At 38.9% G+C, this 20800-nt stretch overlaps 1 protein-coding gene across 1 annotated transcript; it reads left to right on the forward strand.

Annotated features, from left to right (window-relative positions):
• Positions 1 to 3434: 3434 nt before the first annotated feature.
• On the forward strand, positions 3435 to 20179 carry LOC111868487 (glutathione peroxidase 6). The gene is made up of 5 exons (XM_023859172.2): positions 3435 to 3541; positions 10747 to 10960; positions 12104 to 12229; positions 14361 to 14504; positions 17799 to 20179. Exons 3-5 carry the CDS (start codon positions 12161 to 12163, stop codon positions 18024 to 18026), a joined length of 441 nt encoding a protein of 146 aa, XP_023714940.1. The 5' UTR covers positions 3435 to 3541; positions 10747 to 10960; positions 12104 to 12160; the 3' UTR covers positions 18027 to 20179.
• The last annotated feature ends 621 nt before the right edge of the window (positions 20180 to 20800 follow it).

A 20800-nucleotide genomic window follows, 5' to 3' on the forward strand; every position in this document is an offset into this window, starting at 1 on the left:
CTGCAAAGAATGCAAATGCAACAATGGAAAGGTATTTTCTATGTAGTCCGTGCCAAGAAGTTATAACCAGGACATTTGAAGCAATGAGTTCAAGGAGAATCCCGACATAGAAAGTATAAGAGGCTTGAACTTGGCAGCGGGCAAGCATACAACCGTTCAAGTGACTAGACTGCCGTTGTAGCGGAAGCTACTAGAAATAGGGCATAATCTGCAATACTGAGCCTAAACTGACAGAGGCCCTGTATATATTTTATATACATTTATTAACATGTTTAACATGTAAAATGTAAATATCCTTTACACTATGACAAATGACTTACTACTGCAGACAATGACTTTGACAAAAGACAGACCTGTCCTCTTGTCAGAGAAGGTGCCCCACAAAAACAAGACCGAAACTGTCAAACAGTAATAAATATCTGGTCATAAGCCCCAGGTTGGGCTTGACACCGAGACAGACTGACAGACTGACTGACTGACTGACTGACTGACTGACTGTCAGTCACAATGTGACTTTGACTTTGACAATGAGTTCAGTTGTCAGTTGAGTTATGCACGAGAGGCTGTGAATATAAACCTGAGCGCATCAAGCCGAAGAATCTACACTGTTAGAAGCCGTTGCTAGGGAATGGATGGTGAAGACACAGCAGGCTGGAACAGGGCTTAGCGGGTGCTATGGTGAATTGTAGCAGTAGTGCTGTAATTGCTTGTAGTTCCAAGTAGTGTGTGTACGAGTAGTCAGTAAATCTATTCACCACTCCAAACCCCATCTACAGTCACACCCATACACTTGACAACATGTCGCAGTATGTTGGACTAAAAGTAGAGACATCGGGATTGAAGAGTGCTGTCTTCTGTGATATCATGCCATGTATTCCGTTAAAGTCAAGTGATGCTCAGGAGGAAAATATCGCCACCATCTTCAGGTTCGAAAAATAAGCCTTTGCTTGCCACCTGCTTTCACGCTAGTTTCTTGCTTGGCTTGTTGTTCGGCTCTGAAAATTGAGAAGAGATGTTATTCCGAAACGTCAGTTGACTTCCAACGTGCTACTCGGCGTTATATCCCAGAAGATTGTACTCTTCATAACCACCTCTGTGAGAACCTCAAAGCCTATATTATCGCGATTGCTTTAGTATCTGTGCTATCCTCCAGTAGCAGAAATTAGATACGGTACGTGTACTGCCCACTAATAGTAGCAATGCGAACTATGAAAGTGTCTGAGAGGTTATGTCACCCTGCATTTAACCCTTTTTAGCCTAATTTCCTAAATTAAGTTTATGCGATCTCCTTCCTTATTGTGAGTCCCCCCCCCTGCTTGGCAAGGGGGTCTCATATTCGACGAGAGGAGGGATCGGCCTTTCAGTGTGAGCGCTCTCACGGCTCTGACTGAGGAGAGGAAAGGACCACCTCCTCCTCCTCTCTGACAGAGACTGTATTGAAGAGAGCAGTCTTCTGGGATTTGGCACCGTGTATATGTGGTGTTAACCGACGTTTCGGAGGAACGTATCGCCCCCATCTTCAGGGTTGAAGAAAAAGTATAAGTAAATCTGCAAGCGACAACACCGTAGGACACGGTAAAGCAGTCTGCTTTACCGTGTCCTACGGTGTTGTCGCTTGCAGATTTACTTATACTTTTTCTTCAACCCTGAAGATGGGGGCGATACGTTCCTCCGAAACGTCGGTTAACACCACATATACACGGTGCCAAATCCCAGAAGACTGCTTTCTTCATAGTCACCGCCGTGAAAGCCTCAAATCTTACATAGAGACTGTATTGTCTGTGTTGAACATCTATAAAATTCATCGGCTAATTCGGTTAAATATTAACGTTAATTGTGATTGTTTTAGCCTACTTTCCTGAAGTAGGCTTATGCAAACTCCTTCCTTTCTGTATCCGTGTGTCCCACGCATAACTTTGCTAGGCAACGGGATCTTCTCTTCGACGAGAGGAGGGTTCACCTTTCTGTATAGGCGTTTAACTGAGAACAGCATCGCACTTCCTCCTCCTCCCCTCTCTCAGATGAAGAAAATATTGTTCGGTCGGTCAAATTGCTGCTGATCCTCGCCAGCACAGTCATTCTTGGCTTCAGGTCTCTTGGAGATCTATGATCAAATTTTTGTTCTGTCCTAAAAATGTACACATGTTCAGAAGTGTGGCATACTCTCTGACGAGGGAAGGGATCCGTCTTTCTGTGTAGGCGGAACATTTGTTACAACTCTTCGCAATTCCCTGACTGCTAAATTGCTGCTGGTTCTTGCCAGCACAGTGATTGTTGGTAACGAGTACCGTAAGTCCCCAACAAAAGTGTCTGCTTTGAACATCTACCTAATATATTGGGACGGATCGAAGAGAGAACATTTAGTGTAACACCCAAAAGACAGAAGACAATATGCCTTTGTTGTGCGGCATGTATCTTCACTTTTACCTTCGCATGAATGTGTATATACGGACACGGATGAGTAGTTTAGTTCATGTGATAACCCGACTGACTTGTATTCTCTTCGAATTTCGATCGGTGCACTAACTAACTTGCGTAATTCATATTTTCCCTCAATCGCCCAGCCTATTCTCGAGATAGTATCTTGAAACAGGTCTTTTCCTATGGCGCTACAGCCCCAATTTGGGACTAGGCCTACCTCCATAAAATTCTCCGTTTCACTTCGGTTTACTAGATCTTACACATGCGGTAGGACTCCTTGGGCGAGTGATCAGCTCGTCGCAAGGCCTCTACCTGTAGACAAACACAGAAAAACGCACAGAAACATCCATGCCCTGAGTGGGATTCGAACCCACGATCCCGGCTTCTGAGCGAGCGAAGACAGTGCATGCCTTAGACCGCTCGGCTACCGTGACCGGCTTGAAACAGGTCTTGGCCGCTTCTAATTCTACTTCAGTATACTTGATCATGCTTTAATTTTGTCTAAACCATATAGGACATATAATCTCTACTGTTGGTACAGTGCCGTCTAATAACCTCCAAATAACTAAATGTGACTGTTACACGTTTTGTACTTAGCCAGTCTAGGTGGATACAGCAATAGCTTATATTCATTTCCAGTACGTCACTAACAATTTGCACTGAAAAGGTCTGGCGCAAATATGCATATATATATATATCCATTTTATAAATTTCTGGAAAGAAGTACAAACTGACTACTTTATGAAAATTTTTTAACATCCCGTTGACTTGCTGTAAATGACTAAAGTAACATTAGTTCATACATTTACTAAAAAAAACTCATTTTTAAAATAAAATGGCAACGAAAAAAACCAAATAGCATTTCTGCACCAAGATCATCAACTACAGGGTAATATTGCCTTCGCAGACTGCTATGAGAATGGAGATTCTGACACTGTAAAGGACAAATTGCGAAACGAGAGCATTATCATATTAGAAGCCATCATAACATGAGGTGACCTTAACTCTGTAACGGATGCAGAGAGAGGGGAGGCTATATAACATTCTGGAGTTGTCTGGCGATTGCCTAGTCTTGTGTCTCTAGCAACCTGAGAAGCTGCATGCACGAAGGATATTGAAGGTATGTGAAATGTAAAGAATTTTATTCAGATGTTCTCCATATGTCAGTGATTTGCATTTAGGAGTTCGGGGATATATGGTATAGAACGAATATATCAAATTAATTTAAGTAAAAATAAGGCAATTTACATGAAGATCGAACACAGTTTAATTAGATTTCTCAAAAGAGGGCATGGTTTTCCGAAAAGTTAATGTTGACGTAAAAAATAGGGCTCGTTAAATTCTACCAGTACTACTTACACTTCAAAACTTTTCCGACAGGGAATATGTGATGATACAAGGAAACGCATTTTAAAGCTGTGTGTAATATAGTATCAAGGCCGCGCCATAGATCAAGCGGTTAGTCGCTGGCTTCCCACCGCGGCGGCCCGGGTTCGACCCCGGGCCTGGTCAAGTGGGATTTGTGGTGGACAAAGTGGCGCTGGGGCAGGTTTTCTCAGAGTACTTCGGTTTCCCCTGCCAATCTTCATTCCACCAATTGCTCTACAATCACCCTCACCTATCATCTGGGGCTGGTAAAACAGGCCAGAAGTAGCCGCAGTACAAGGGACTTATACCCACCCCACTAGCAATAAGAAAAAAATATATATTATCAAGATATTTATTGACTTTATCAAAACAAACCGTTTGCTCTCTCGAGTGTAGTATATCTGCTGTTGATTAGTTATATCGAAAATGGGTTTGTAGTTACAGTAAGTGGATGTGAGGGCCAGTGATATAGAAAACTGCAAAAATTGCATTTGAAAACTCCGAACTGGAGTACACTTTCCAACTATTGTGATTTTCGCGGGAGCATTCTGGCAAAGGAAATTACGAATGAATAGCGAGAACTGGCTATACTTGTTTGCTTTATTTGCAGTTGTTAAATGACGAAGCGATGTATCCTTGACAGAAGCTATACTTGGACCAACGGCAAATAAGGAGTTAACGTTTAGTATATGAACAATAATTACATAGGATCCACTTGAAGCTTCCTTTCCTACGGATATTATTGCTTTGCTTTCCAAACAGAATTCTGTAAAACTTCTTAAATCAAGCAGAATTCTGCACTAAAGCTGGACTTTTATTGCTTTTCATCAATTTTACGAGAAAACTAACGTACAAGCACCACACCCCACTTTCAGTTTCGCTAACTCCGTGAACGGAGCAAATCTTCTTGCACGATTTCAGGTCTGTGTGGTTTGTATAGCGTCCGATAGTATGACGGTCTGTGTTGGGCTACATAAAGACGCTTTCAGTATTGCAGGCTACATAGTGTCGAATGGCAGACTGAAAAATGAGTAAGGCAAATGAAAAGGATTTGGAAGGCAGAGATCATGGTCTAATTGAGGTACAGTCCCAGTATTTCCCTGAAGGGTTTTAAGAAAACCACAAAGAAAATCAGTATAGTCTGTGTTCCAGCCGGGATTCGAACCCAGCATCCCCCAATACACGTCCAGAGCGTTAACGATAGACCAACCTGTTCGGTGGTACGATGGCATGATACCGATAGAAGCTGTCGTGGCCTATTATGAGATACTATCCATATAATTTAATTATTTCTTTTCCATCCCAATACAACTATCGAAATCTCATTCACATTTACTGTGTATATTGAGTTTATTGGTCTTAATGGTATGGCAGTGTGCTACATGTTTCGGCTTATAAAGCCATCATCATGCAGTATGCACTAACAGTTCACAAAGTATTGAATTGCGTTTTATTACGACATAAGAACTATTACTAATGTATGACTTCACACATAGTTAATTAATTATAATTAACATATTAACTATGTGTAATGTCAGGTACATTAGTAATAGTTCTTATGTCGTAATAAAACGCAATTCAATACTTTGTGAACTGTTAGTGCATACTGCATGATGATGGCTTTATAAGCCGAAACATGTAGCACACATACACACAATTTTTTTTTTACTCCCTTGGCACTACAGCCCCAGTGGGCCTAGGCCTTCCTCCATGAACTCCTCCGTTCACTTCGGTTTTTCTAGATCTTAAACATTCGGTAGGACTCTTGGGCGAGTGATCAGCTCGTCGCAAGGCCTCTACCTGTAGACAAACACAGGAAAACGCACACACACAAACTAAACATCCATGCCCTGAATGGGATTCGAACCCACGATCCCGGTTTCCAAACGAGCGAAGACAGTACATGCCTTAGACCGCTCGGCTACCGTGACCGGCTCTTCCATACAATTAAGACACACGTACACACAGTATATACACAGTAAATATGAACGAGATTTCGATAGTTGTGTTGAGACAGAAAAACAATAAATTACGTGTATAAGTTAACATAATAGGATGTACTCCTTGAAGATACTATCCACGTATTCGCCTGGAGAGAATTCTGAAAGAATGTGAGGGTAAGCTTAGTACTCATACTCGTACATCTTGTTTACGGCTCTCTTTAGTGTGACCACACCTGTCCGGAAAACCTTGGACGACTCCAAAGCAGCTTGAACATTTCACAACCACACGCGTGAGGAAGGACAATAGCAAGGTGTAAAGCGAAGATTCCAAACAAGCAAGATATACGCAGAAAGTGAAAGTCTTTATTCCACTTCAGAATATGCAGTCTCCATACAAGACTTTGGCAGGTTTACATTTCTGTACAGGAAGTCCCGACGTCTACTTATTACAGAACACATTTATACCACCTACAGTATTACACTGCAACCATAAATAATGTTTTCTTGTACAATGTTTATGATTACACGTTTCATATCAAGTCTGCCATACCAGTTCTTTGTGTGAGGAACCATGTTTTGAGGAATTCATGTTGAACAGTATTTACAGTGAGCTGAAAAGAAAAACAAATTAGCCCAACAACATGCAGAGTAATTAATCATACCTACTGGGTGTTTTGAAAACAAACTAGTTTAACAGACGTTCGTTATATAAGCTTTGCTGCTGCACTTATTTCCAGTCCCAGTCCCGTTTCCATGTTATCGCATGTTACCCCGAGGTCGACGTTTAACGTTCTATCCAAAGACTAACAAACAAGTAGACAATTATAAACTGTCTCATTTGAATGGTATACGACATTTTACATATCCACATCAAAATATTATCAATACTGTCACGTGTATCAGTGACTTATAAACGGGGTTTGGATTGGTGAGTCGGTTTATTGGATACTCACAAGTCGTAAGTATAGGTAATTATATCACTCTAAAGATGACCGTAACGGTAACACATAAAATAAACTTTTCAACGTCCGTTAACATAGTCTGAGTCTGAGTCTGATGTTACGACTGACGGTCAGTCGGCCGGTCTGTCCCGGAATAAACAACCCATCTGGGGCTTACGACCAGATTTTTATTACTGTCAGACAGTTGCTGGTTTGTTGATGTGGGGCGCTCTCTCTGACAAGAGGACGGGTCTGTCATTTACAATTGCTGTTGGCCTTCGCCAGCGCAGTCATTCTCTGCACCGAGTACCGTGTAGTGCTGTACGCGTGACGAAAATAGCGGGTTATAGTTCGGATGATTGGATTTATTAGCAGTTCGGTTACAATTTCCCTTACAATTAATACAGCGTTATCGCTGATTTACAAAATTTACAGTTCACCGTAGCATATGCACTAGGGTTCTCAGATTCCCTAGCCGTCTCCTAGCAACGTATCTCAACACAGGAACTAGCACTTCAGATCGACATGAAGTCTTCTTGTCGTTTCTTGTTCGATCATCCTGAAACCTCGGAACACACTAAAGGTCTCTGGACTCTCTACACTGCACTCTGAACTAATATAAGCTACAACAGGTCTTCGTTATATAGTCTTTACAAGGACAACACAGAAAACACAAGTCACGTGATTCCTAGCCAGCGAGTTCATTGTCGCGCTGTTGCCAGACGAGCTATAACATTCGTCCATTGAGACACATCTTCCATTGCGGCACTTTGGAACGCGTTTACCGAGCCCTTGCATAGAAACGCTTTGAGAAACTCCGTTACAATATTTTACTGTCTCAGGCTCGAGACTTCCCTTTTCGTCACCTCCTATGACTTGCAAGGCTACGGTGGTGGTATTCGACCCCGCTACCACACGGGGTATCAGTCAGGAGTGTCCTCAGCTCATTATATAGAAGTTAGTTGGTATCCATGGAAATTCCTTTGTCACAAATGCGTTGTCACGAATACGCGCCCATTGAAATGTTCGATACAAACTCCGTGGCTTTAATTTTCATTTCATGCATCATATTGTGTTATAATATATAACTTCTTTATAACGACCGTCACAACACAACTATATCAAGGTCAGTGCCTAGTTTGGCTCTGCTACATGTTTCGGCTATTAATAACCATCATCAGGCAAATACATGGCTAATATATATATATATATACATATACACCACTGAACTGCAATATTAATAAAATTGGATACAATAATATTAATTATATTAAAATACTTGACGTAAAAATAGAATAAATTAGATTATATAAAACAAAAGTTGTAGTATAAAACAAGGGAAATATTCTTCGATTGATGCTTTGCATCATCGAGTCAGCCGTTGGTTTTTGTGATTTTGTTTCGTTCCCATGGACAAACTGGAGTATTCTATATTTTGTGTATAAAAACTGTTATTGGAGGCTCGTGATGTATGTGTAGTAATATTAATGTTAATTCGTACGTGTATTTAGTCGGTGTCTCATCTTACAAAGTATTGTCCGTCCTATAGGGAATGTAAAGAACGACTCAATAATAAGTATTATTAATATTAATAATAATTAATATTATTGTATCCAATTTTATTTATACTGCAGTTCAGTGGTGTATATATGTTACCCATGTATTTGCCTGATGATGGCTATTAACAGCCGAAACATGTAGCAGAGCCAAAACCAGGCACTGACCTTGATACAGTTGTGTTGTGGCGGTCTTAATAAAGAAGTTATTCGTGGCTTTAGTCCGCAAGCGAACTATACCGACCGAACGACCGCCGCTTGTCGGCGAAGTTAGTGCCAACTTTAGCGGATAGATGGTGTCACGTGGTCAGCGCAACGAAAACTTCATGATTTTCTCGGACTCGGCAAGCGTGTTAAAAAGCATTAGTAACCCCATTATAATAAGCAACACATCGCACATTACACACATGCTAAAAGATGAAATAGAGACTGGAATCGCGAGGAAAAAAAAAACAATTTTACTGGATCCCGGGGCACTGTGGAGTTAATGTAATGAGAGGGCCGACTTGGAGGCAAAGCAGGCAATCGAAGAAGGCAGAGTTAGTCAATTATTATTACCAGTTGCAGATCTTAAAACGCAGTGGAAAATGAAAGGCGAAGAAGAACTTCACAGTTTTTGTCAAACCACCAAACGGGACAGAGAAGAAAGCTACTTTGAAAGGTACTGCAGGAAAGCCTCGTCTCCCTGGTTCCGACAGATAAAAATGAACCACCGCGCCTTCATGTCAATAAACCGTATGAGAGCGGGACACACCAATCTGAAAGCAAGCCTATACAGATTTAACATTGTGACCACGGCCGAATGCGAATGTGGTGATGGGCTCTTACAGAGCTCTTAAGGCTAGAAGAAAAAAGATTTCTGCTAGGCATCTGTTACTTCATAAACAACATTCCTATATTTACATAAAATAGATATGTAAGAAAAGTAAAAAGAAGTAATTGCACTGATTATTTACAGTATACACAGATTTAAGTCAATATCTATATTAATAATTGCGGGACCACCGCTATTATATTGTAGAATAAGATGGTTATTAGAATGTGCTACAGAAGGCTGGATGGGCATTGCCTAGGCCTCTTTTATATTTATTTTTTTTCTTACAATTAAAAAAAATCCCCACGGCCGTTAATTTCGGTTTTCTAGACCAGAATGTTCGATAACAAGCAACCGAAATTCCACTGTTGACGTGTTCGGAATGTTTACCTTGCAACAGGCTTTTCTGGCTCCATAGCTTAGTCCTCTGAACAAATCCGTCACAATACTGACAGAACAGACACGACACACTGAAACAAAGACTGCTCGCTCATTCGTAACATAGTATACAACTTACGATCATGCAACATGTTAACACTCAACAATATGCTGCGATGGTAACCCGAAATTGCTCATTTCGGTGCTATCATCTCACCCTTACATATTTTTATATATACTGGTAGAAGGCTTACCAAGCAGGCTGCCGCAGCGGTAACACTCAGAACTCGTATTCGAGAAGCTTCTGTACGCATCTCGGTCGGGACACGAACTGTCCTGAGTTTTCACGGTTTTCGACATTTCCTCGATTCAAATTCAAATTGAGATAGTATCTCAATTATGCCCTGACCACTTCCTATTCTTTATTCACCAGTCATTCTTACTTTCAATGCTACTTAGTATGACATACTGGCAATATTGTCACGTAGCATGGGTGACTATTGACGGGGTTCCATATTTGATATTGGATTTATTGACAACTGATACACACGACACGTAAGTACAAGTAATTAGAGAGCCACCGCTATCTGCACAATTCACGAATCAGCACAGGACATGCTAAGCTTATTCCAGCCTGCTGTGTTTTCACAAGCCATTCCCTGGCAACGGTTTCTAGCAATGTAGATTCTTCACCTTTATGCGCTCATGTGCTCTCTTTACAGACACATAAAGAATTGAACCATCAACTGACTAAGCTCTAACCTTGTCCTTTGATTATAATATCTTGCCACTGACCGTGTATAAAACACAGCTCTTCCAGTTTTGCATTATTAAGAATCTGCTGTCTAGCAACAGGAATATGTTTACTAAGCCATCGCCCAGAAACATCCCTGGTATATTCCATTTCATGGCCGATGCATACCAATGGATCTACATGCTACATTGCTCCCTCCTTAAGGCTATTCATCCTGAATGGTCTGGGGCATACCGTCATTTCTTCTTTCCAAGGGCTTGCCTGCATCTGGTTTAGTGTTAACCAATACTAGCCTGTCTTTAGATTCCAAATACTTGTATGCTTGTATATGGCATACAACAACTTGCTCCCATACTATGTTGGAAACCTGATACTAATCTTGACCCTTATTATGTGACACAACACCTCAGTAATGCATCTGGCTTGCATTCAGAGTGTAACTGACTCAAATCCTTGCAGGAGATCAATATCCTAACTGGTTTAGTTTCCCTCACTTACTATTCTATGTAAATATTAAAACAGTACCATGATATGAGCCATGACTTCCCTCAACGATTCAAATCTGTTTCAGAGGAAAAGACTATATCATACTTGAGGGAGTAATGTATCTTGGGGGTATTTTAACTTTACTGCTCCTGAGTTTGCATGAGTCTCGTGGCAAAGTGCAACGAGTACCATCAGTAGAATGTGATGATGAGGACTTGATAGAAGACAGCATCCATAACTACACCCTGCCCGATTTGTGGGGGATCCAGAATATCACCCTTTCTGACTATAGAGACAAGGTAAGGGAGCAATGATTCTATTTACCTGAATATGTATGTAATTAAAAATGTGTCCTCTTGTCTCTCTCTCACATGCCAGGAAAGTTCCTGCACTATTACAGAATTAAAAAGTAAAAAAGTAAAGTAAAGCTATCCCTGTAACAGGCCATGAAGGCCCATAGGGTTGAGACACATTGAGGGTCCCACATTATCTAGACAATCGGCTCAAAGATGGCGGTAAAGTTGTCAGCCTTACAGCCAGCCGTGCTTTACTCCCCAGGAAAATTATTTATTTAATTCCTGGTACTCATTTCTGTTAGAGGTTAAGTGGACCCCAGGGCCATTGAAAAAATCCAATGACCTAATTGGTATTTGAACCCGTGTCCTTCCAACTTGTAGCATAGGCCATAACCACTATGCTACCGCATGCCCCCATTACAGAATTATAAATGGTGAATAGCTAGGAAAGATATGTTAGCATGATGATAGGCTATGGGCTATGGGCTGGACAAATGAGGAAGTGCTGGAGATTCCTGGCTGGACCAAGAGAGCTTTCTTCTCCACATGGTCAAGACTGGCTCTGGAGCCCAACCAGCCTCCTACAAAACTAATGCTGTGGGCTATCTCCATCTAGTACTTTTTAAGAATATCTGCTTAACAATAGGGACAATTTTAACTTTACAGGAATGAGAAACCAAACAGTTACAGCAGACTTCTGCTTATTAAAATGACACCATAGACAACAAAACACACACAGTCCAGAGTTTCAAATAAGAGCAAAAACATATTATCCTATGCAGTACACATTCTTCCAAGTGTGTTCTTCAATATTTTCATTTACTGCATATATAATCTATTGTTAGGAAGCAAAGTGCACTATGGATGTCATGGCACATGAGAGGTATGAACTAATTTTTTGTATGAGCCTGTTTATACAAAACCAATAAAATAAAATTGAAACTACGGGGGTTATAATGTACCAGTATGAATTAAAATTAATTTCACTTTACAACTTTACATTCTCCATACAACTAAATTGATTCATTAGTTTCAGAGATACAACATGCACACTGATACACACCCTCAGCTGTATGTATTCATTTCAGGCACTCTGTAGAAAAGTGCAACATTGCAGGGTAACTCTAAACAAATAAAACTGTGCAGGTGGTGCTAATTGTCAATGTGGCTACCTACTGAGCCTTAACACACCACTACCTGGGTATGAATGCACTTCAATCAAACCACCAGGACTTTATGGTGCTTGGCTTCCCATGCAATCAGTTTGGGTTGGTAAGTCTGCCTGATAGTAATGTAAGCATTTGATGTCAGCAACTGCCACAGACAGACATACAAGGTGCTATCAGAAAGTTCCCGTACTAGGTCAAAAAAGAAATGCTGACTTAGCTTACTCAATTCTGGCTGCCATCTCCTTCAAAATATCTCCTTGGGAACATATAAAGCGATCCTATCACTTTTCCCATGCTTAAAAAGCACCACAGAAGTCATTTCCTTAATGCTTCCAAGTGTTGCTTGCAATTCCCTCTGGATGTCAGACACTGTTTCAAAATATCATCCTTTCAGTTTCAATTCCAATTTGGGAAACAAAGCAAAACCACAGGAGACTAAGTCTGGCAAGTAGGGATGATGGGGACTGATAACCATGTTGTTGTTAGTCAAAAACTCTGTGGTTTTCAGGGACATGTGGGTGGGTGCACTGTCATGATGGAGCAATGTGGCGCATGTTAAAATTTTCCGTTGAGATCTGGCAAACTGTTACTGATCCCAACGGTGTCTGCAAGCTCATGGATTGTTTGGCGACTATCTTCATGAATGAGTTATCAATTTTTTTTTCTGTCATTTTGTTGGTGCTTGGTCACCCTGAACGTTCATCATGTTCAACCAACACTTGACCAGCCTTGAAACGTGAGTGCCATTAAAAGACAGCTGTCCAGCTTAAAGAATCCTCTCCATAAGAGTCATGAAGCATTTCAAGGGTTTCAGTCATGGACTTGCCTAGTTTCACATAAAACTTGATGCAGACACATTGCTCAATGTTGCCATCCATCACAGACAAAATTAAACACGAAGATGAAAAAGCACTCATGTAAAAAGAATGCATGTTCACAGAGCGGTGTCATGTGGCAGACTGATGCAATGTGTGTCTGAAAGTGTGACCTTGGCCTCCCCTCTCATCTTCTTTCACCGAGGCAGTTGCAACAATAATAATCCGGGAATTTTCTGATACCACCTCGTACACAACTTCATCTGGCTTCTCCTCCTAAGATGTCTCAGAGTAATGTGCCAATGAAACAGGAGAGGGGAACTAACAAGGGAATGGAGAAAACAATATGAAAAAGGGTTTCACAATTTGTACCCTTCATACCTCCAATTAAGCAACAGGAAATGTATGTTTAGTACACTTAATTCTGTGGCATTTGCTCCCTTTTGTTTAATTATCTAAGAAAGTGTTAAGATTTTTTGCAGAACAAAATAATACACTTAGTAAAACTCCTGAATATAAAATTTAAAGAAAATCATCCCATCGTTCTTGAGTTATTCCATACACATCAAAAACATGAAATGGATGTGGGCAGAAGCGTGATGTACATATAAATTTTGGCTAGATACATTAACAGATAATCTGGGAGACTTATATGTATATATATAAAACATTAAAATACATTATAAGAGGAAATGAGATGTGAACTGGGTTAAATTGGCTTAGGATAGGACACAACAGGCAGTTGCCATTATCATAATATTGACCATCTGAGTTTTGTAACAAGCAACCTATCTGCACGAGTAATTGTTGAAAGAAGATCACATCATCGAGGAAAAGGATCAATTCATAATGTTTGAAAATGTGTGCAAAATTCATCCTAACGTAAAATAAAATACGGAACATCCCTCTACTTCTGAAAATATGTGCATGTTGAAATAACAATGCTAACGATGCACACCAGTAACAAATGCTATTATTACTGTTGTCATTGCTATTGTTAATGGAGTCAGGGTATCCCAGTCAATATAGCAACTACATCACATGCTGGATGACTAAGGAATTGGAGTTTGATTCCCACTGGCTCAGGGACCACCTAGCTCCTTATCCAATAGGTACCAGGGGCTCTTTTCCCTGTAGTCAAATGGCCAGTGGGTGAAGCTGTAGGTTCCCACTGAGACATCTTAAAAGACATAATACTTAATTAAATGCAGAAACACTTCCTCCTCCTCCATCATCATTGTGGCTCATTTGCTATTATCAACAGAGCAGAATACCATAGCATGTTGTTCTACTCTTTACTTTTGTCATAGTGCTAAGAAATGTGCAAAAATCAGTCACCAAGTACATCTAAATGTTCACTAAAGTTATAGAACATATGAACATACAAGTAATTCAGGTTTATAAATTACCTCATTTCAGCAAGAACCAGGAGCAAACGCAACCGAAATCTTCAATGGCATCCAATACGTTCGGCCAGGGAATGGTTTTGTTCCAAACTTCAAGTTGTTCAAGAAGATAGAAGTCAATGGTGACAATGAAGAACCTCTTTACACATTCCTCAAGGTACATACTATCTCTTTTTTCTTTTACCAAATCACAGTTGCTTATTATAAGCAAGAATATACACCCATTAAATTTGGTCAAACTATCAAGAAACACTCTTTATCAAACTCAGTCCGGTGACTGGCAGCTGGTATTCTTTACCAAATTAAACAATTTTCACAAAATTTGGAACCAAAGTAAATGATTTCAAAAGTTTATGACAATAATACCATACAGAACCACTTAAATATAGTCTGTATTGATATCACTACGATCTTATAAAAAGCAGTTATTCAAATTAAATCTTGAAATGAAGAATTTGGTCATGAGTTATGGTTCCCATAGAAGTAAATGTGGATGTTGTAAATACAGTGGCCTACGAGTATAGGCATATAGATAAAAATGTGTGCGCACATGCCCCCACATGCACATACACACACATCCACATACAAACATAGCAAGATACCAAATCAACAGCAAAGTCATAAAATAACTTATCTGTAATGAATAATTTCAGAATGTTTAAAAGAAATTAGCTAATAGACAGCAAAATCTAGGGGACTACAGCAAGTTGGTTTTGTGACTGGGTCTAGGTTAGGGGAGACAAGGAATGCATAGATTTTTTTAAACATGGAAATCCAAGAAGCAGATGGGAGATGAAACTATCTCATGATCATTCCAGTAGTGAATTTTTTTTCAGTGGAGATGAACCTTCACACTGTTACCATAATGTAAAGATATGACTCCTATTTAAAGTGGTCTGAAACAAGGAGATGCTTTATTACCATTGCTTTTCTACTCTGCTTTAGAATATGCCACTGTGAAGATCCAAAAGAACCAGGCAGGACTGAAGCTGAGTGAGACACATCAACTCCTGGTCTATGCTGATGATATTAATTTTTGGCGGGAATAACACAAATACGACAAGGAAAAAGATGAAAGCTCTAATAGATGCTAGCAAGGAAACTAGTCTAGAAGTAAACACAGAGAAAAATAAGTATATGTTCATGTCTCATCAGCAAAATGTGGGGACAAAATCACAACATAAAGACAGCTAACAGATTCTTTGAAAATGTGATAGGCACTTACAGTAACAAATCAAAATTTGATTCCTAAGGAAATTATGAGCAGATTAAGTTTAGGTAAAGCCTGCCAACATTCAGTTCAAAACTTTTTGTCTTTTCGTTTGCTTTTTAAAAATACAAAACTATAATTCTGATTGTAGTTCTTGGTGGGTGTGAAACTTGATCTCTGACATTAAAGGAAGAACATATAGTGAGGGTTTTTAAGAACAGTGTACTCAAGAGACTATCTGGGCCAAAGAGAAATGAACCAGACAGCAAAATAATCTCCATCAGCCTCTTGTAAATTTGAGTAAATACCAAAAGGGAGTTTACTGTTTAGGAACAAAGGTCTATAATAATCTACCACAATATATTAAGGATATATTGAGTGACACTAAGAGTTTTGAGATACAATTAAAACAATTTTTATATTTACATTCTTTTTATTCTTTACAGGAATATTTTGGTTATAAATCTTTTTAAGGTGCGAGTAGTTTTCTAGCTTTACAATTAAAACACAAGGTTATCAGTCTGTGTTCTGGTTTTTAGATGCTTATTTTAGATATACACAATTTTTATATTACTGTATACTAGTCTTTATTTCAATTTATTATATAATTAATGTATGTTATACAAAACTCATTAATGACATTATGTTTTAACTACTGAAATTTTAATTAATAGACTTGCATAAAACTGTACAAATTGTATAAGGTTTGCCATTACTTTTACTACTAAAATTAACCTATTTATTATATTGTATATGTTTATCAGTATTTTATACAAATGTGCATACTACTGGATGACAACTGTAATCCTTAGTTGTGACTGTAACAAGGACGATCTCCACATCCGCATGAGAATGTACTCTTGACAGGATTTATGGAAGGTGAATAAATGAAATGAAGTAGTACAAGGCTGGGGAAAATTGAATGAGGGGTTTCAAAACTTGTACTCCTCACCAAATATCAGAATAATTAAGTCAGGATGATGGGATGGGCAGGATATGTAGCATGAATGGAGACAAGAGGAGAGCATACAACATTTATGTAGGGAACACTAAAGGAAAGAGACCTCTAGGAAGACTACAATATAGAAACTAACCCCATGAAGCTGAACCCTTCTCAAGAAGCTGCCAGTTGTGCAGTTACTCAAGAATTTCCCAACATTTAATGGAACCCAAAAGCTCATTACCATGCTAAGAGCTTCCCACTGGTCCTTAGCCTCATCCAGATGAATCAAGTCCATACCACCGCATGATCTCTTTTTCTCTAAAATCCATTTTTATATTACCCACCCACCTACATCTAGGTCTCTTTCCTTCTGACTTCCCCACCAAAATCCTATATACATTCTTCTTAGCCCCCATTCGTGCCATATGCCCTGCCCACCTAATCCTTAACTTGATCATCCTAATTATACTTAGCAAAAAGTACAAGTTAATGAAGCTCCTCATTATTCAGTTTTCCCCAACCTCACTCTTCTTTGGTCTAAACCTCAGCATCCTGTTCTCAGACACCCTCAGCCTGTGTTCCTCCCTTAACGTCAGAGACAAATTTCCACACCAATACAGAACCACAGGCAAAATTACAGTTTTGTATATATCTGAAGTAGATTGGCACATAATATCAAAATGGTTCTTAGAGAAACAGGATGGAGGGTTGTGGACTGGGTTCATCTGGCTCAGCATAGGCACCAGTGGCAGTAACATAAAATGCTAGGAATTTCATAAGAGGCTGAGCAACTGCTGGCTTCTTGAAGATTCAGCTCCTTAGGGAGTGTTACTTAATTCCCATACAGGCCTCAAAATTCTTTCATCATTTCCTTGATCTTCCTTACTCTTCTCTCTGCATATTTACAAGTCCACTCTATGTTTAGTCACACATCTTCACCTGCATCTACACAGTCCATCTTCCTGTATATCCATGATCTTAAGTTTCCCATGCATTTTTCATTATTCCTGTTTGTCTGATACACATATTGGTATTATCTGCCTCCTCCATGAGGTTCCACATAAAAAATTCTGCATTTCTTGTTTTCTCCATCCAAACTATAGGCCCAGCTCATTGCCACCTCCTTGATTTGAGTGTGCTAATGATATTATGTGAACTGTATAAATCATGAAGTTCATAGTTAAGAAATCCACCATTTCCACTTGCTTCACCCATCTTTAATTAAAATAAATTTCCTTAGGAAACTTTCAGTTGGTTTATAATATACTTTGAATTTTCAACATCTGTTTGGCTTCCAGAAACACTGCCCCTCTACAAGGGATGGATTTGCTAGCAAAGACAGCCTCTTCTACTCACCATTCAAAGTGAATGATGTACGCTGGAACTTTGAGAAGTTTCTGGTGTCACGGAATGGTAAACCAGTGAAACGTTATGATGCCAGTACACATCCAAATGTTATTGAAGCTGACATAGTGAAGTTACTGATTCAAAACAATGACCACATCACGCAACAAACAAAACAATAGTTCAGTGGCACATTTTTGTAAATAAGTTGTGAAATAATTTTATACAAATCATCTGTGTAAGCCGGAAAACATTCTGACACCATGAATCCAGTTTCATTACTTCTTATGTTTTGATGCAGCATGATATGTATACTCATGCATACAATTTGTAAATATTTTTGACCATGTCCATTGTGAGACACAAAGACTTCATAATCTGTATATACTTACGTTTTCCCCATGTGTACCTTCTCCCACAGCACCTTGTCTGTAACTGGGATTGAAGAGGAAATGAACACTTGCATGCAGATTACTATAAGCCTTCTTGTTTATGACGATTCAGCCATAAACCAAAAGCACGGTGGGTTGAATCTGATATGGCTCAGGCTGCAGGAACTTCAGTGCATTCATCCTGTAGCATGCAGACTGTGAAGAGGCTCATATTGACTGCAATCAAGTACTGGAGACAGCTACAAGAAAGGCAAGAGAAGGCCTACACAGGAAATATTTTTACCCTAATGCATATAACAAATATAATCAATAGACTGTTTTCTTTCTTCTCCAATTCTAACTGCTAAGTTCAGAAAGAATTACATCACGTTTACTTCTAAGAGACTGACTGTAAAAATTCTGTGTGTAATCAGTCAATCTACATTTAGAACAGCCAGATACTGAGTCTATCCTGAAACATTTCAGTTCAGTTCACATGTCCACAACATATTTCTGTATGGTCTTCATGTATGCGTAAGATTTTCTAAGTGGTTTCTTTCTCTGGGGTTTCTCTATGCTATGCCATCCTTCCAGATTTGATCATTCAGAGGGTAATGGATGAAAGTACAAATTATGAATATCCTCTTTACATAACTATCCATACTCCTTTTCTTTAATTTCTCTTAAATTCGCCAGAACTTTGTCTTTGAAGCCAAACATACATTTACTAGATAAAGCCCCTTCTATTACAGAAAAATTAATAAACAAACATCAACCGATCACTGCAGTTCTTTATTAAAACCTGACTCTTTACGGTGAGTTTTTTTTTCCCACATAACTGATGGCTTATAATTGCTTCCAAAGCTGAGTGAATTATGGAGAAAACTTACACATTCTTAAATAGCTTGGAGTTTAAAAATATAAGAGTTACACTTTTATCAATTTTAATTAGGCCTTCAAACTTCAAGAAGTTTCCAGCAAATTTACCGTTAAAAACGGTAGTCCCATAAAAACTGACAAACCAGAAGTGACTCTTGCAATATAAAATAATGCTAGGCATGAAACTTCATACCTTATAACTAACAAAGGAAGAATGGAAAGTACTTTTACCTTCAATTTCATTGCATATATATCATACCAGCAGAAAAGTGACATAAAATTCAACAGAAAATTATTTCTTTCATATCTTCGTTCTTAATCTCTTCTCTTTGTCTTTCCTTTATCCCTTTCATACCTTTGCTCTATTCCTTTATTTCTCCATTAAAATAGTGAATTATGTTACACTTTCATTCTTCAGTGAAATTTGTGTGTCAATTCAAGTTAAGAACTTTCGTTGAAAACCTGTTTACTGATTTTGGACATACGAGTAGAACCTGTGGAGCTCCACTTTCTACACTAAGTACAGAACATGTTAAAAATCTTGGACAACTGAGTACATGTTAAATAAACATGCCTACAATGGACCCACCAGATGCAACTCAAAGGCATGATTAGTTACAAACACAAATGAAGATACATAAGTACAATATAACAACTAATCACAATCAAATTTCTTTGTTTCATAGTGGATTAGGTATGAATCTTTAAAAAAATAGGATGTGAACTGGAATGAACTGGCTCAGGATTAGTCCTGTGGAAGGTTTTGGCATGTGGGATGTTGATGCTCTTAAAAGAGAGTTTGTAAGATTTGAAATTATAACAGCAGTGGTTATGAGGTGTTCCAGATTCTGGAATGTAACACTATGCAGCTAATTGATAATCAGTCAACTAAGTGTATGACATTATATTCCAGAAGACAGGTTTATTCAGTAGAGTTTGTCTAACTATACTGTTTAACTGTATTGCAATGCAACTTCATTTGCAAAAATGCAGTTAATTCAGATCTGTAATGTGCAGTGTGTGAAAATAAAATTATGCTCCATTAGGTGAATATGATCACAATTAAATCAAAATGAAACATTTAACATATTCCACTATTTTTGAGCAGCAAAACCTTATCTTCCCCAAATAAAAGAAATGCCAAAATGAGAATAAGTTACCTGCATTAAGAAATCTTTATATCCTAAAGAAGACAAGGGAAAACAGCCATAAGATGAAAGAAAAGCACAATAATTCATCTACAACACATAGAATGTAATCAGCCTATAATGGGAAATCAACATGTTATAATGCAAATACTCAAACTCTGATATTCAATCTCTTTATTTTCAACCACTAAGCCTCACAAAGTATATTCTTGCTACATAAACAGAATTAAGCTTAAGACTATGTGCAGCCTTCTGTGACGTGACAACATATAATTTGGTACTTTCCTACCAAATTACATGGACTCAACATCACAGAAGGTTCATCTTAGGTGAAAATGATTTGTCCCTGACAAGCTGAAGAAGTCCTATGCCCCACTGCTGATCTTGCACGCAACTGGAAAGCCCAAATCTATCACTCATGCACTCACGCGCACGCAGGCACATGCATGCACACAAAACAAAAGAATAAGCAGAGGAGGAGGACAAGAAGGATCATGGTTCACCCAATATCCATGTAAAAAAAACAATCTTCTATTATGAGATCTGCGGTTCCCATGG

This window comes from Cryptotermes secundus, unplaced genomic scaffold, assembly GCF_002891405.2.
Source record: "Cryptotermes secundus unplaced genomic scaffold, Csec_1.0 scaffold280, whole genome shotgun sequence".
NCBI classification, from domain to species: domain Eukaryota; kingdom Metazoa; phylum Arthropoda; class Insecta; order Blattodea; family Kalotermitidae; genus Cryptotermes; species Cryptotermes secundus.

Coding starts and splice junctions, on each gene's coding strand:
- LOC111868487 (XM_023859172.2), top strand. CDS start 12,161: ATGAATGCACTTCAATCAAACCACCAGGACTTTATGGTGCTTGGCTTC. Junction 12,230..14,360: donor CATGCAATCAGTTTGGGTTG/GTAAGTCTGCCT, acceptor ACCTCATTTCAG/CAAGAACCAGGAGCAAACGC. Junction 14,505..17,798: donor CTCTTTACACATTCCTCAAG/GTACATACTATC, acceptor TTTGGCTTCCAG/AAACACTGCCCCTCTACAAG.